Source organism: Tyto alba, unplaced genomic scaffold, assembly GCF_018691265.1.
Source record: "Tyto alba isolate M040663 unplaced genomic scaffold, T.alba_DEE_v4.0 Super-Scaffold_14, whole genome shotgun sequence".
Lineage (NCBI taxonomy): Eukaryota > Metazoa > Chordata > Aves > Strigiformes > Tytonidae > Tyto > Tyto alba.
The window spans coordinates 47,566,220-47,582,430 of NW_024881276.1; the positions used below are offsets into that span (position 1 = coordinate 47,566,220).

At 36.0% G+C, this 16,211-nt stretch overlaps 1 protein-coding gene across 3 annotated transcripts in view; it reads right to left on the reverse strand.

Moving 5' to 3' along the window:
• ZNF654 (zinc finger protein 654) overlaps positions 1-16,211 on the reverse strand; it is a 37,174-nt gene that overhangs the window by 11,327 nt on the left and 9,636 nt on the right. For 2 of the 3 annotated variants that reach the window (XM_042788513.1, XM_042788512.1), the window contains exons 2-6: positions 12,840-12,985; positions 8,246-8,327; positions 6,193-6,328; positions 2,018-2,220; positions 1,119-1,258 (exon numbers count right to left, since the gene is read on the reverse strand). In XM_042788513.1, the coding sequence (XP_042644447.1) occupies positions 1,119-1,258; positions 2,018-2,220; positions 6,193-6,328; positions 8,246-8,327; positions 12,840-12,985 (707 nt within the window). Of the gene's footprint in view, positions 1-1,118; positions 1,259-2,017; positions 2,221-6,192; positions 6,329-8,245; positions 8,328-12,839; positions 12,986-16,211 lie in introns of those variants that run through there. The other variant, XM_042788514.1, reaches the window with a different exon arrangement.

Sequence of the window (16,211 nt, forward strand, 5' to 3'; positions counted from 1 at the left end):
CACAAACCATATACATTTTTGGCTGAGCTTCAACTGTCCTATGAGAACAGTCTTGCCCACCTTTTTCCGGACAGACTGAATGAAAAATGCCACTAGATTGTATTAAAAATGGGTATCAGTCATAATTTGAAAGGTTTTAATTCAACACAATCAATTACTCATCCAGTCGTTAAGGAAAAATTTTATTAACAGACCAAGAGTTATCATGTCTGACCTTCATTATTTCAAGAAAGAGAGACACATCTTACTTTTCAGTTCCCTGAAATCTAAGAATAGGGAGATCCCATATAGGTTCTAAATTCCACATGAAAATTAGTTTTGCAGATTGATAATTTAATCTGTTGATTTAAAAAAATAATCAAATCTTTGCCAACTAAACCTTTTTGCCTTAGCTGCATAATCAAACAACAAATTTAAGCATACTTCATCAAGGAATGCAGATGTTACTTTAGGTACAGAAATTATATAGCCTAAACGGAAGGATTGTCTTCCTTAGCTATCTTTCAGTCCTCAAAATGATGAAATTTGTTTCAACAACTCTTTAGAAAATGCTTCTTAGCAATATAAACATCCAACTATTAAGCTGATTCAGTCTGTATGAAGACATTCTTACTTAAATGTTTTCTAAAGGACCACCATTTACATTAGGGCTCTGTTCATGAAATAAAAGCTTGCATAATTCACAGAACATTTTCAGAATCATATATTCTCTTTTTAGACACATTGGTGACATACTACAGTTTGGTTATTATAAGCAGTGTCATTTAACTAGCAGAACAGCAAAATATCTGCATTGCCAGAGAGTCTACAGAATGCATATTGTTACATATTGCTAATAATAAATGCCATATTTATAGCCTAAAGCACTTAAAGGCTCACCCTTCTGTTACTTTGAAACAGTGAATAACTGTTATGTACTATGTAGGCTACCACTGTACATGACTGTGTGTAGAAAGGCAACAGGCATAACAGACGTACTAAGAATGTTTAGAAATCATGTTAGAATGCTTTTATCCGATATTTTAAACTTGAGCTACATCTCAAAGTTAGATGAGTTTCACTTTGGCAATAAGCATTTATTATCTGCTAAGCTGCTTCACCAGAAATAAAGTATTTACCATATACAATACATGTCCCCATTTTGAAGCTGTGGGACTAGGAACGATTCACATAGCTGTAAGGCTAAGGTAGTCTTCCCTTCTTTTTCAGTGTTGCAGATGATCTCAATTCCACTCTTGCAATCAGTCCTCAACAAGTGCTATACAATTAAAATAAAATCAATTTAGATAAATTTGCTAACATGAAATAAAAACCTATCAGACCTTGCTATATTAAAGAAGCTACTGAAAAGTTCAGGAATTGCTGTTAACACAGGATTTCTTTGGAACAGCTATTGTGTAGGTCTGTAAATAGAGATCTGGGAGATATTTAAAAAGTGCTCTCATATTTGTTAGAGTAATGACAACCAGAATTGCCTGAGAAATTGAAAGTACACAAAAGCACTTTTTTGCATGGTGGTAGCTTGTTCTTAAGGTTAAGAAAAGCATTGTTATCTAGTAAGTGCTATCAGTGGTAAAAGTAGGGCCACATTCAGCTAGTGTGTCATTTTACATACTGGGACATCATTTAAAGAAAAACTTTAAGGCTAACAAAACTATATAATGTAAAAAACACTGGACTGACATCAGTTAGGCTCAAGTGCTTTTGCTAAAATAATAGTCAATAGTAAAATACTCAATACACTGAAGTTACAAAATATTAATGATTCAAGTTATTTAGGGAATATATCTACAAGTAAACTTGACCAAAAAATTGCATTTAGGTCAACAAGATTTGTAGGCACTTAACATTTAACTTTTCAAAGCTTAAGCCAGCACTAAGTTAAGCAACACCAGTGTAGTTGCCTGATTTTATGACATTTGGTTCTACAAAAACAGAGTTTCATATACTCCTCTTGACAACTTGTACACAGTTAAGTATAATCTTCATTAAAAAAATGCATACTGACAAACAATACCTCCTGGAATAGCTGATCTTCTAATGGTGACATATAAAGACAGGTGAAAAGAGCTTGATGGAAATACAGATCTTTACTGATATCTGGATGATTTATGCAAGATTTGATAAGAGCCATTGCCTCAGGGATGCGTTCACAGGCAATAAGGTATCTGGCACGTAGTTCAAAGAACAGTGGATTTTCAGAGCTTAAATATTTGTTAACTGTACAGAAAAGAAAGATTTAAAGGCAATTAGAATATGAAGTCCAAACAACAAATATATTTAAATGTAATGTTGTTTTTAATAGTGCAATGTCAACAAATAATATAAAAAAGGCTCTGCTAAAGAAGCTACCATATTAAATACCATCAAGAATCTGTTGTTCTGCTTGGAAACAGAAATGGTTATTTTTCTTACATCAGTAATCTAATTCAGTATTTTGCTTCTAGCAGATCAACACTAGGTGCTGCAAAGCATTAGTAAAATATACACTATATAGAAGTAGATACAAACATTTTTGAGAAAGAAAATTCCCTCCTTTCTCAGCACTGTAATCTGGGTGATTGTCTGAAGTATAGGATCGACATCCCTTCCAACGCTATAATTATAAATATTTAAAACAGCTCAGGACACTCATTACCCATTAAAATGGAAGAGCTTGGAGTGGTGAAAAAGTTAACTACAATTCACGTTCTGTTGCTTTAAGTAGCTTTGAACACCTTGATTTTGCTTGGAAAAATGGAAGAATGTAATTTTTCTTACTCTTAAAGTGCTACTGTGCATAATTCTAAATCCCTAAATATCTTCAAATTTTAGGCCCTGATTTCTGGAAATCTGTTTTTCAGATCTAAAAGCTAATCTTAAAGCTAACACTTGAATGAAGTGGTTTCAACTCAGGTACTCAAAATACTTAACATTTAAGTAATTGGTAAATTATGAAATACATCGAAGACATGTTTTAGATCTCTATTATAAAAGATCACACAGATTCTAGTGTCTCAGGATTAAAACGTAAAATATCACTCAAGGGTACAAAATGCAATAAAGTTGCTTTTATTTTGAGAATTGTTTGCATCTTGTCAAGTACATGCCCACTCTGCATAGTGTGTTAACATTTATGTAATGTATTGGACAATATGGCCTGATCTTCCTCTTATATTCTCAACAGCTACCTTAACAGAGAAAGTTAAAATACCACAATTTCTAGTGCATACCCTGTAGGACTGAACAGTTTTTCATATAAAAAAAAAAAAAAAAAAAAAAGAAAAGAAAAGAGATTGTCAATGTAAAGTCAATGAAGGCTAGAAGTGAGCATGGGAAGTTTTACACTTTAGAAGGAACTCATATTAAGAAAGTTACAAGCAACTGAAAGTGACACTTAAAATGATTAAGAAAATTTAAGTGGTTACTGAAAACCACAGTCTGAACAGTTAAGAGATTTTTTTTTTTTCCAAAATAAAAAGATTACTTGTATAACAAGCATTCACTTAGACTTTTTTTTTTTTTTAAAGGACACCTGGCTTGAAAGACTCCTTATACTCAGGGTTTTTCTGGCATCTTTATTTTTACACAAGCTAATGGTATTTTATGCTAATGAGCATTTAAGAAATATTATTTGAGGTGATATAGGGTTTTAGATGAGATTTGTTAATAGATGTACCGTAAGGTCCACCATAAGAGAAAAATCTCATTCCCACTATCCTCTAGCACTTCTGGGTACAAACTTAGTAAAGATGATGACAAAAAAAAGCCAGTGTCTAACAGTCGTCATTATCTGCAAGAAAACGTGATCACGCAAAACAATCTAAGGCCAAGTAAAGGCCTCTCCTTTTTTGACTTAACGTACTTACAATAATAAACCCAATCATCAGTTTCATACGTAAACATTAGCCAACAGATTACTGAATATTCACACTGAAAAACTAGGTCAGAAACACTTAGAAGTCCACAAAACAGGTTAAATTCTTATATAATTCCCACTTTCTGTGTGGCGAACTCTTAGGTCAATATACCCCTCTGCTCCATACATGAGCATCTCACTTCTCACAGCACAAGCTCCTGGAGAAAGGGATCTCCTACACCCTCCAACACTGTTTTTAAACAGTCTGCGAGTTCCAGCTATAGAGCTGGCAGGACAGTGCTCCCTCCTGTAGTGGAATGTCCTCTTTCCCCAAGGCAGCATTTACAGCTCTTCTAACCCCCCAAGCAAAAGATAACTGCTAGCTATAGTAGCATTTAGCCAGGACTGTGTTACCTTAAAAAAGGCTTGTGTAAAACAATGTCTATTCTTGTCCAGGCAGCACGTGTGATGCTTTGCGTTAGAGCAATAGATGCCAATCATCAGCTTAGAAATTAATTAGATGCTTACATCAGAGTGTACCTCTGGTCTGCAATATTCTTCTAGATGTTCACAGCAGGCTGACTTACTCTCCCATATCTACTAGAAGTTTATTGCTCCTATGTTTCAGCCCTGTTAGTGTTCTTTAAACTCAGACTGCCCTCCTTTCCAGCCATCTCAAAATAGACCGCAACATGTCAAAGTATACTACAACTCATGTAAAGAAAGACACAGAGAGGTTTGTCTTGGCCTAAGAGTCTCCATGTAATTAATATATCCAAGACAGGACTATGCAGTTCACACAGCACATACTTATCAAACTGATTTTTGCAAGTAACGGTTGGTGATTCAGCAATAATAAGCAGTTTTCTTCATTTAAAATAGTGACCCCTGAGGGAACTACGTGGCCAGGTTTCAAAATATACACCAAACACTGCCAGCCTATAAAGCAGCACAGAACGTTTGCTTTGTGTAAGACTTCACAATAATCAGATTTTAGAGGAAGTGAGACAAGAAAGAAAAAGCTTCCAAACGATATTATCTAAAGTAAAATGTTTGTCATCGCAGATGAGACATGTCAAGGGGGTGCGTGAGGATACTGGAAGATAAAAGGAGGAAGCAGAGGGTAAGGAGGTATGGTCTGCAACAAAAGGAAACAAAATCATCCTCTAGTGACAACAGGCAGTCTCATTCCTACTCTGCCAGGTTAAAACTAAGCATAAATCTTCAAACTGTTACCTATCATACAGAGGCTTCATGATGATCAGAGGAATCATTAAGGCAAAGGACTAAACTAATCCTTTGATGAAGAGATGGAGATTGAGACCTAACTTCAGATAACCACCAAAACTTCTAGAGTTCGTCATGCAATGCAGAACAAAACAAGGATTACCCTTGTTTTCATTTTGTTCCTGTAGGTATTTGACTAGAAGTTTATAAGATATATAATAGAAATCATGGGCAAACGATGTTGCTCAAGTGCTTGCTTCAAAAGAGAGACAAAACACAGACTACCCACTTAATCACATTAATTTGCTATTAAGATACCTTCTCTGGTTAAGGAGGCAGATCACTGAGCTGTTCTGACTTACACATAGTAATGAATTTGAATCATGCATTATACCACAGTAACTAGGGAAGAACTAGTATTTTCTATCATTATCAAAGAGAAACAACTTTTGAAGAGGCCCTCTGTGAACACTGCTAGCAAATACACTGCATAAGACCTTAGTAAAGACTTTACTGCAGATTGACTATTTTCCCCTTATGAACTTCCATTAACATTCTGGTCACGTTTGTTTCCACACACTGTTAGAAGTGCTGGTTTACTGTGCAGCCTGAACAGAAATCTTTCTCCTACTCTAGGAATTACACAAACAAAACCAGAAAGCAGCTATCAGGCATAGTCACAGGCCTCATTCTAAACAAAACCAAGAAAAGCCACAAGCCTGAGTATTTACAATTTAAAAGAACAACTCAATGAGTCAGAGTGCCATGAGACAGAAATACACATTAGGTCCTCCCCTGAACATGTTACTTCAGTAGCCTAACTGAAGTCAAGTCACTCTCCATGCTCTTTCAGCGGCTGAACACCTAGATTTGGTAAATTCATTTTGCAAGTAACTGCTCAGTAGCATCTTCTATCCGAATAATGTGATCTCTACACTATAAAAGTAGACTTAAACTACTGGCAAAGAAATTTAGTTTTCTTTCAAATAAAAAGGACCAGTACATTTTACCATAGAAAAATAGTAAACTGTGTGCAATGCCAGCTGACAACACCTAACCCTATCAAAAAAGCATAATTTTGCACATTTTTTCAGTACTCTAAAAGATTAACGTGGTAAATGAAATACCTAATTCCTGTGATACAGGCTTTGCTTTAAGAATTGCTTGTAATACTGGATCCTCCCACGGTCCACCATCTCGGATGATGCGAGTCACTAGTTCCAGGTTCATATTTCTGTATCTATTTAGAAGATTTTGACATTCCTACATGCAAACAGAAGAACAATTAGAAAGAATAAAACCAATGTTGTCCAATAATAAAGTTAGGCCATTTGAAAGATAAGAAACAAGAAAACCCATGCATGTTTAAATATTTCCTCATTCAGTAATTCAAGTACAAAGTCTTTTATTGACCAGGCCTACACAAAGCCCTAAAGCAACAACTTAAATTCCCTAAAAACACTAATACAGAACTGTGTAAGCCAGAATGATCATGTCTTATATGAGCACACTGTCATTTGCTTAACAATGCAAAAATGTCCTTCTTTGAATTAGAGATATTACTGGCATGCACTGTGGGAGAAGTCTTCTCCTCATGCTAGTCTGCACAGATTTAGACATGTTGATGCTGGATTTGTGATCCAGAGATGGTGTCTGAATTCTAGGAGGGGAAAACTGAATTAAGCCACGTGAGTCACCAACCCTCAAGCAACCATTTTTCTCCAATTCTCCTAATGTCTACGTAACAAAAATTATGCTTGCTTAAAATAATCCAGAAAGTTTTAGCCACCCATGGTTTTTACATATGCCAAGTTCCACCCCCCATCCTTGTTATCTGCTGGTAAGTGTCAACATTAATATTAATCAACAGTAGACTTTTCATCACAAGACAAAGGTATCTAACTTTGAAACAAAAAGATATAGCTGAAGAATGGCTTCTATGCACATAGAATTAACTTCTCCACATATGTTTTTTTGTTATAAATTCTTTGTTTCACCTATTTTTTTATTTTTTTATTCAGATTAATATGTTTGATGGTTAAAAAATGGTCAACTGAAACAATGGTTTTCACTACGTTTGGTTATACAACCGATTCAGAAATTCTCTGTCTAGATAATCATGTAAAGATAAGTTTTAATACATTGTTTAAAAGTCAAAGTAATTGGGAATTGTAATTCAAAAGCACAGAAGAAAGTATTATACATCACTCTTTTTCCTAAATTCTTTCTTGTTCATAGACAGCTTTTGAAAAGCACTTACTGCAGGACTGCCAAAACCTCCCATTACTCTTATGGAAGAGACCCTACCCATTCCTGAGGCTGCTAAACCACTCCTTGACCCCATTCTTCCACCAATTCTAATCAAGAAGGATGTCATTCCTGCTGGTTTGATAATTAAGTAGTGCTGACACATTAATTTGTAGCAGCAGTAACAAACAGGTATCAACATAAAAATCACAAAGGGATAGCTATTTTTCCAACTGCAGTTCCATGATCAGTATTAACAGAAGAAACAATTCTGTTTGTCATCCCTCCTCTCCCTACAAAAAAGTTTCCTCTCATGGTGACACAACTAGTTATGGACCCATGCAGTGATTTCAATTCTCAAAATCAATCCAGGTCACAGAGACTTAGCTGAAAAAATGAGTTAAGTTTTTAAATCCAGGATCATTTACCTTATGCAACTGTACATAATCATACAAAACCTCATTCCAGTCTAGCCAAGAGTACAACAGTTTTAAACAACAAGTATTTATGCTGACCTGAGGAGTTCAATTTCAAATTTACTGTTTAAAACCACAGAGGGAAACTTAATGTTTCATGTCATGAACTGGTACATAACACTGGATGACACCAAGTTCTAATGAGATATAAACCAGTAGAGCTTCCCTCGTCTATAAGGGAAATGCACAAAATAGGTCTTTAACAATATCAGCATTACAAACCAAGAGTACATTTTACTTAGTCCAAATAGATTCAAATAGCAATACTGGTAACAAATGTAAGAATGAATGGCTTGAAATATCCTTTTTTTTTTTTTCCTTTGCATATAAATGTAAGTAAAGCACCTACATTCTTTCACTATAATGGCATGTTTCCTCCAGGTTATATATCCACCAAAACTGTCTTTATGTGTTCTAAAATAGTATTAAATGTTTATATGAAAGTAGGCAACACTACCTGGATTGAACCTAAAATATCTTTCAAAGGATCTTCATAGAACTCATCCTTTCCAAAGAACAGCAGCAATTCAAAAAAACTCCTAAAAAACAGAAGTAGTAACAAGTCAACCAAACTAAAAATATTCAAAAAATGAAACTACTGTAAGTCTATTAGTTTTCACAGCACTAAGAACAAAATTAGGACTTTCATAAGTTCTAGACCTGTGCCCATGCCAGAGTCACTGTAAAAGTCTGGCTAAAGCCCACACTCTCTAAACACAACTCATATTTTGAAAATTTTATGTTGGTCTGATACTTTCTACTGGATGTTGGCAGTTAGACTTCCACACACACCTCCCAAACACATTTTTCATCAGGCAGCAAGTTGCAAACACAATAGGGCTATAGATAAGCTATCAAGACCAAAACAGTAATAAAACAAATTACACTTAAACACAATTTAGAATCCCTTCTGCCACACCTTTTCTGTAAATTCAGGGCATTTAGACTCACAGTACCTGCCTCATCTTTCCCCCCAAAGAATTCTTACAGCCTCCATAGTGCTGCTCCCCAATCACCATTACAAAAGTGAACCTTCCTCAGAAGCAAAAGCATGTCAGATATGCAGCAATTTTGAGGAGGAAAGAGGACAACTGTAAAACTACTCTAGTATGCACAGTGTATAAGGAGTTACATTCAAGGAATAGTAAGTTCACATGAATTCAGATTCCCAACAATTCATACTTTCCAGTATGAAAAACGCGTTCTACTAACACATTTCATTCCATTTCAGCCTGTCTTGCTGGAATACCCACTGAAGTCTCTCTATGAAGATGCAGATTTAAAGGTGCTATTAACTTCATGTTTCCAAAAAAAGTCTTTGAAGATTATTATTTTCAAAAGGAGAGCTTTTGTACAAATGGAACTACATTGGTCTTCTGCATGACCTTCAAACAAATTGATAAAACTTCAATTTTACCACCAACATATTTTTAAGCAAATCAGGTCTGTGTGCATGAATTCACCAGTGTTACCTCAAAAGAGGTGGCAGATAAGGGAGAAGACAAGACAAGACTGATCATTTCAACAGCAGCCTAGATTCAAACCGACCTGTGGCCTCCATGTTTTCCATCATCTTAAAATACCTGCCTAGCATTTTATTTATTTTTAATACAGTGACCGAGACAAACAATCCTTATAGCAGACTCAGAGAGGTTGGTAAAAAATTGCTCTCCAGAGCTCAAGTCATCTTAGGTCTTCACGTAGAGAAGCATACTTCCAGATGCTACCTGCAATGCAGTCAATTCAATCAAAAACTAAGTAGCCCCATCTCATGGATATGCAGACAGCTCCAGTGCACCTGCTATTGGTCTGCCTTAAGAATCTGAGAAATTTCATTTCTATTTGGAAAAGGTAGCTACCAAGTATTGCACTAACATAATCTGCCAGTGATGGTTGAAAAAGTCACGAGCAGCAGACAATAACTGAGCAACTCTGAGAGAAAGATGGTACTAAAAGAAAAACCATGCATCTAGGGCACTTAAAAAACCAGGACTGAACAGCAAAGGCTTGAGTCTTGTAACAGAAGAAACTAGGAATAATTTTCTTTAATATTATTCCAGACATTTTTTTTCCAAATGAACAGAGAGAAAAAGAAGGCAGAGAGGGAGGAGGTAGAAGATGACTCCTGATAGAGGTTCCAGCATTCTTCCAACCTATGCATTTTTGAGACTAGATCTTGCTGATGTCAATTTCTTTCACAACTACAGCATTTAGTCTTTTGTTGTGACAGCTCTTAAAACAAAAGGCAGATTTTCACGAACAGTTGGACAAGGAACTCTTCTGCACAACAACTAAATTCACTGTAGTTACCCCCAAATTTGAAGTCAACATATTTGACATTAATGCCCAAAGTATTCCTACAAAACGTTTCCTTTTTAATAAAGCTATTTCAAAGGAGTTAAAGACTTAAGGCAATTTTTGCTCTCAGTAACATTTTTCAGAAATACTGTGCATTAAAAGATCTTAATATTTACATAAACAAAATGAAGTTTTATATGGGAATAATGCAAAAGTATAAAAATATCAGGTTTCCTTTAGATTATGCTGCAGTAATTTTTTCACCAGTGATAAGCTATGTCAAAAACAGATCTAGAAAATTTAAGATACACATTCATTATGTTCAGTAACAGAATTTTTCTTCCGATTAGGTCCTCAACTCTCAGCTCAAATATGGAATGAAGAAACAACCAATACCCAATTAAGTACTATGTTTTGAAAAGCACTATCTCATTTCATGTTGATAAACAAAATTTTGCAGCATATTTGACTCTCAGGAAAGGTCAGGCATGAGTCACATCATGATCTGGAAAGCAGCCAAACTAGAACTTAAATAATATGACAAAACCAGTTATAGCAAATGATACATGCATGTGCTTTCATTTGCTTTGACTGATTTAAAGAGAACAGGATCTTGAAAAAAAAAAAAATCTGGAAATTAGTAGCAAACAAGTATAAACTACAGTTTTCTTCCCTATCAATGCACCTGCTCCACACTCTTATCAAAAGGAAGCTATCAAAATATTTCTATTTCCTCATCACCAGTCTCCATTCAGTTAAAATTACTGTAGTCAACTCCAGCTTGGCCCTGTTATCTTAAACCAGTTTGCAGCATTGCACATGCACACTTACATCCATCCGTTTATAATAAGGGTGCTTCTAGATTTATCACCTATTTCAATATTACTGCCATCAGAAGATTGCCTAAGAACACCAGTATGCTCACATTGTTATTAAACCCCCCTGATATTAATGGCAATAGAGATGTTGCTTCATTTATGATGAACAGCAAGGCTAGTAAGTCTAGGAAATGCAGCAGTCGTTACCTTTAATAGTTTATTGTCTGGTTACCAAGGAAATCTTAACTCGAGTATGACAATACAGTCAGGCAGATTTTAGCTCTTCAAGAACTAAGACTTAATATACACCAAATTTTCAAAAGACATTCGAGCTAGGTTTCCCAGGTAACTGCAGCTATTAAGCCTCAGGATCCCTTTATGGTATTACATACAAAACTATGCCAGTCAGTTCAGAAGAAAAAAATAAACTGCCATTCTAGAATGGAAGAAAATCTCAGTCAGTAAACCCAGCTCCAAAAACCAAGACAGACAAGGGTGACCAATTCAGTTCTAGATTATCAGGAAGTGACCACCCTACATACAACAAATACACAAATTTTTACCACTTCTCCTCCTAAGCTTTGATACTTAAAAGTATATAAAAAGTGTGGCTTGAACTTTGAAGGTTTTTTCCTAAAAAACAGTAGGAAAAAAACAGAGGTCACCATGTTTTGATGCAACTGCTAGTCATTCTCTGATACCTGAGCATTCCAGTTTTAAAAATCATGGTCATGATTACATAAATAGTCCACGTCAAATAGTTTCATACACACACAACACAGTAAAGCTCTTTGGTGAAGTTTCACCAACACTTAAAGATAGCGTATACTCTGTAAGCATACAGAATAAAGCTTTGACTCTTATGTAATTAGTATTAATAGCTCAAGAACAGTGGAAAGAATAAGCAACCCAGTCCTCCTGACAGAGTAAACTAAGACAAGAAGACTAGGAAAGCATTCACTTCTGATGACAAGGTGACATGGGAACAAGACATTCCCACACAAAATTCTGAACTGAGATACTGAGCTGTATCTGAAAGTACCTATCAACAAGAAAGCAGTTAAACCAGCTGGACAAGTAAATCTGATTTACTCAAACCAAACTCACAAAGCTAGCTTTTAGGTTTTTGTCCTCACCTGCTGAGAGATCAAGTACATTGCATCTCAGCTAAGTATATCTAACTCACTTAATGATTTTTTTTTTTTTTTTTTGCTTCCATTCAACATTGAGGTTTTGAAACCTGAAAAGTAGGTTTCTAGAACAAGAAAAAAAAAAGTGGGACTTTTACTCATCTACTGATCATCATTACCCTGACACTTTCAGTCTTCACATGATAAAGCCACCAATGCATCAAGAAAGATTAGAGCAAGATTTATAACCTAATATTTTGCAGCTCCATTTTTCAAGTTGAATATGACTTTCTGTCAGTTAACTGTGTAACGAGACATTCCCATAAGCACTTTGATAACTCAAACATAAAAATCCATTTCTAAATTGACTCATTTCTTAAACATTACAAAGAAATGTATCCTAACCAATACTTACTTAGCTTATTACATCACTAGAGGTGAAACAGTAAAAACTTTAGATAAATTATTTACAATTATGTACTGTCAAAGGTTGGTCTTCAAATATTACAAAATAAGATTTTCCAAAAATAAGTCTGTATGGCAAACACTTATTTCTTTAGATTATTGATTTTGCCAGAAACCCTTATGACACAATATTGTAATACATGACTTGAATATTTAACAAGGACATAAAAAGACTAAACTAAATTCTAGCTTTTGTATCCTCAGTTAGCAATTCTTGGTTCCACATACCTATGACACCTGGTAAAACTACTCTTAAAAGCTCTGAGGACCTCCTATTATAAAACTAACATGAACAGTCTATATTGTAAAGTAAGTAATTAAAAAAAAAAAATGTACTTACAAAGCTAGGCTACTCAATACGTATTGTACGTGCTCACATTCAGCTGGGAATGATACACAGGCAGATGTGAAACAACAGAGCGCCGTCTGAAGCACCTGAAGCTGAGGCAAAGGAACCTGCCATCTTCCAGCATAGTCTTCAACAACCTAACAACAAAAAACATTGACATATTACAACAGAAAACATTATCTTTGGTCAAAAATAATCAGTAGTTACTACTGTACCTGCTTTATCTCCCCTCCTTCTCCCTCAGAAGTAGGGTTTGGAACCAAAAACATTGACCATTTTGTGTTATCGAACCAAAAGAAAAGTAGTAACTCTGTAACCCACATTATAAAAGATATATTACAAAGGACCTTCAGCTATTCTTTTCAGAGGGGAAGGCAGGAAATACTTTCATCTTGCATACTATCACTGTCGATATTGCACTCTGTATTTAAACACAAGTTACTATTTTGCAAGAGGATGCAAATTAGAGAGTCTATAACAATATCCAGACATTCCATTCTAAAACCTTCTAAGAGGGGAATGACCAGACTGCACTTTTCTAGCCTTTATGTCACCAGAGGAAGTCACAAACATACAAGTCTCTGTTTCTTATCTGATCAAATAAGTAAATTTGCCCTTTTTCATCCACATGGTGGAACTAAGGTTAGTTATGCCCTGATCTACAGCTACAGAAGTGCACCACTATTTATAGAGAAACATGAAGGTGAAAAAGAGATTGTTTTAATAGAGAAAATGGAGAAAAATCCTTGCCTGGTCATCTGGTCAATCTTGTTTAATAAATGCAAATTTCTGGTACTGCCTATGCCCACATTGGGAGGCTCAATAACTCAGCACCATCTGACACTTCTACATGGGTGTCTCTACTCTGAAGTCCTCTGAAAGGCCCAGTCCATTTACACACATATGTACAAAACATACAGCACCAAGCTTAGCACAAACCACAGCAATAAAACAGATGTCTGTAAAGGCACCCACCAATTCTGTGACAGACCAGTCATTGTGCTACAGTCTCCCAGAAAGTAGAAGGTCAAGGGCTTTAGGTTGTCTCTTCTTTAATCAACAGCTTACTCTAAGCAGAGACTGAAAACCGTATTTCTTCCATGCTCTGGCACATAGCTGACCTCCTTGCACGACAGTCAGGCTCCCCTTGCTCACTTACTCTTGCCTTACTTTTTTTTCGTCATAACAGCACAGCTTCAATATAAGCAGAAAAGTGGACTAGCTGCACTTCAGGGCCTAGGGCACTCTTCTCCAGCTGAAGAAACCTAACTGACATCTATATCTTGCGAAAGTGAGAAGCAGGTGAGGAAACACAATGCCATCAGCCATGTTGTAAAGAGAGAGCTAGAGCACTTCGTAGCATATGGAAGAAACAAGTAACAGGCTTCAAGAAAGCTATGAAGTGCCAATCCTAGTTACACCTGGCCACCTATCTTAAGAGCCAGGCTGGCCAACAAAGCATTGGCTAAATCAAAAACCAAATACATCCCTCTTCAGGATTCCTTTCTGACTTAAAAATCTGTTAATCTCACTCAGATTTGCCTAATTCCCCATGAACTAAATAAAGGGCTTAAAAGTCAGGTTAAGTGGCCTGCATGTGTTGTTCCAAAGCTGTGTGCCTACCTTTGTTAAGGGTCTGCAACATGAACAGGCCAGTGTCCCATTTCTGACAGTTTGGTTATAGCTGCTCCAAAGCAAAGCAGTTACTGATAATGGGACCGGTAACTTTTTATCCTCACCAACAACAGCTCAGGCTGATTTATATTTTCTAAGTAGATTTTGACTTTCCACCAAATTTACTTTAATGATTCGTGTCTGAAAATATGCTTAATGCAGCAAACATCTAGGTCAACTGGAAGAAAATTAGCAGACTTTTAGATAAGTACTCTTCCTCTTACAAGGAAGAATAAACACTTGATAAAATAGTACTGTCTCACACATCTATTGTGTGTTCTCTGAAATACTTTTAACAAGGTCCTTTGTATAGGGAAACACAAAAGCCTTAGAAACAAAGTAGACAGAGAACTAATATCCTTTAGCAGTTTTAGTCTCCAAATGGTCAAATCACCATGGTTTAAACCCAGCTGGCAGGCAAATACCACACAGCTGCTTGATCATCCTCTCCCACCCTAGGGGAACGTTGCAGAGAGTTGGAGGGGTAAGGAGACTGGTAGGTTGAGGTAAAAACATCTAATAATTTAAATAAAATAAAAAAAAATAATGGTAATAATAACAATACAAAATACAAACAAGTAACGCACAATGTGATTGCTCACCACCTGGCGACCAATGCCCATCCCACTCCTGGCTAGCCATCCCAGAGAAGCAAGAATCCTGAAACCACAATCCTGAAACCAGAGTGAGCTTCCCAATTAACCCTTATCTATATCCTGAGCATGACATGAGATGACATGGAATATTCCACAAGCCAATTTGGGTCCACTGCTCCAGTTATGTTCCCCCCCCAGCTTCTTGTGTACCTGCACACTAGCAGGACACGAGAAGTTGAAAAGTCTTTGATTTCTTAGTAACAACTCAAAACATCAGTGCATTATCAACATTCTTCTCATACCAAATCCCACACTGAATCCAAAGCACAGCCCTATTCTAGCTACTAAGAAGAAAGGAAAGAAAGAAAGAAAAATACAAGCTCTATCCTAGTTAAAAAACCAGAACACAAAGGTAGAAATAAAACATCAGTTCCCACGATGGTGTTTCACAACACTTTGACCTGAGAGGCACAGTATAGATGTGTCCATAAATTATTTCAAGTAATGAGACAATATTTTGTGATACTGTTTTTTTTTTTTCTTGGTAGCATAAAGTGCTAACTGTAAAGAACTGTAGAAAGGATTTATGACAGTGAGCATTGAAATTCAGCACAGACGAGTGCACAGTGGTACATGGGGAACAATACAATCTAAACATGTAATGTTATGACCTTCAATCTGACAATTGCCACCCAAGAGCAAGACTATTATTATGGTAGATGTTTTAATGAAAAATCACCTCAAGGCTCATCACAATAGCCAAGAAAGCAAATAAAATATTCAGAGAGTAATAAGATAAAATAAAGCAGAGTTCTAACTGCTCAAAACAATAGCACATCCCCACAGCTAAAAAATTGCATGCTGGTTTGCTACCGATCCATTCCTATATCAAAAGAGAATACAGAAGGCCTAAAAAAAGCTTCGAAGGCAGGCAAGAAATGCTAACTAGCAAAATAAATTTCAGATAAGGATCAGTGCAGCTAACTAGGACACATTAAGTTGTAAAGAAATGACAAGTGGCAGGGGGTGTGTGTGGGGGGTGGTACGGGAAGGGAACAGACTGGACATGAGACAGGACAGGACACCAAACAAG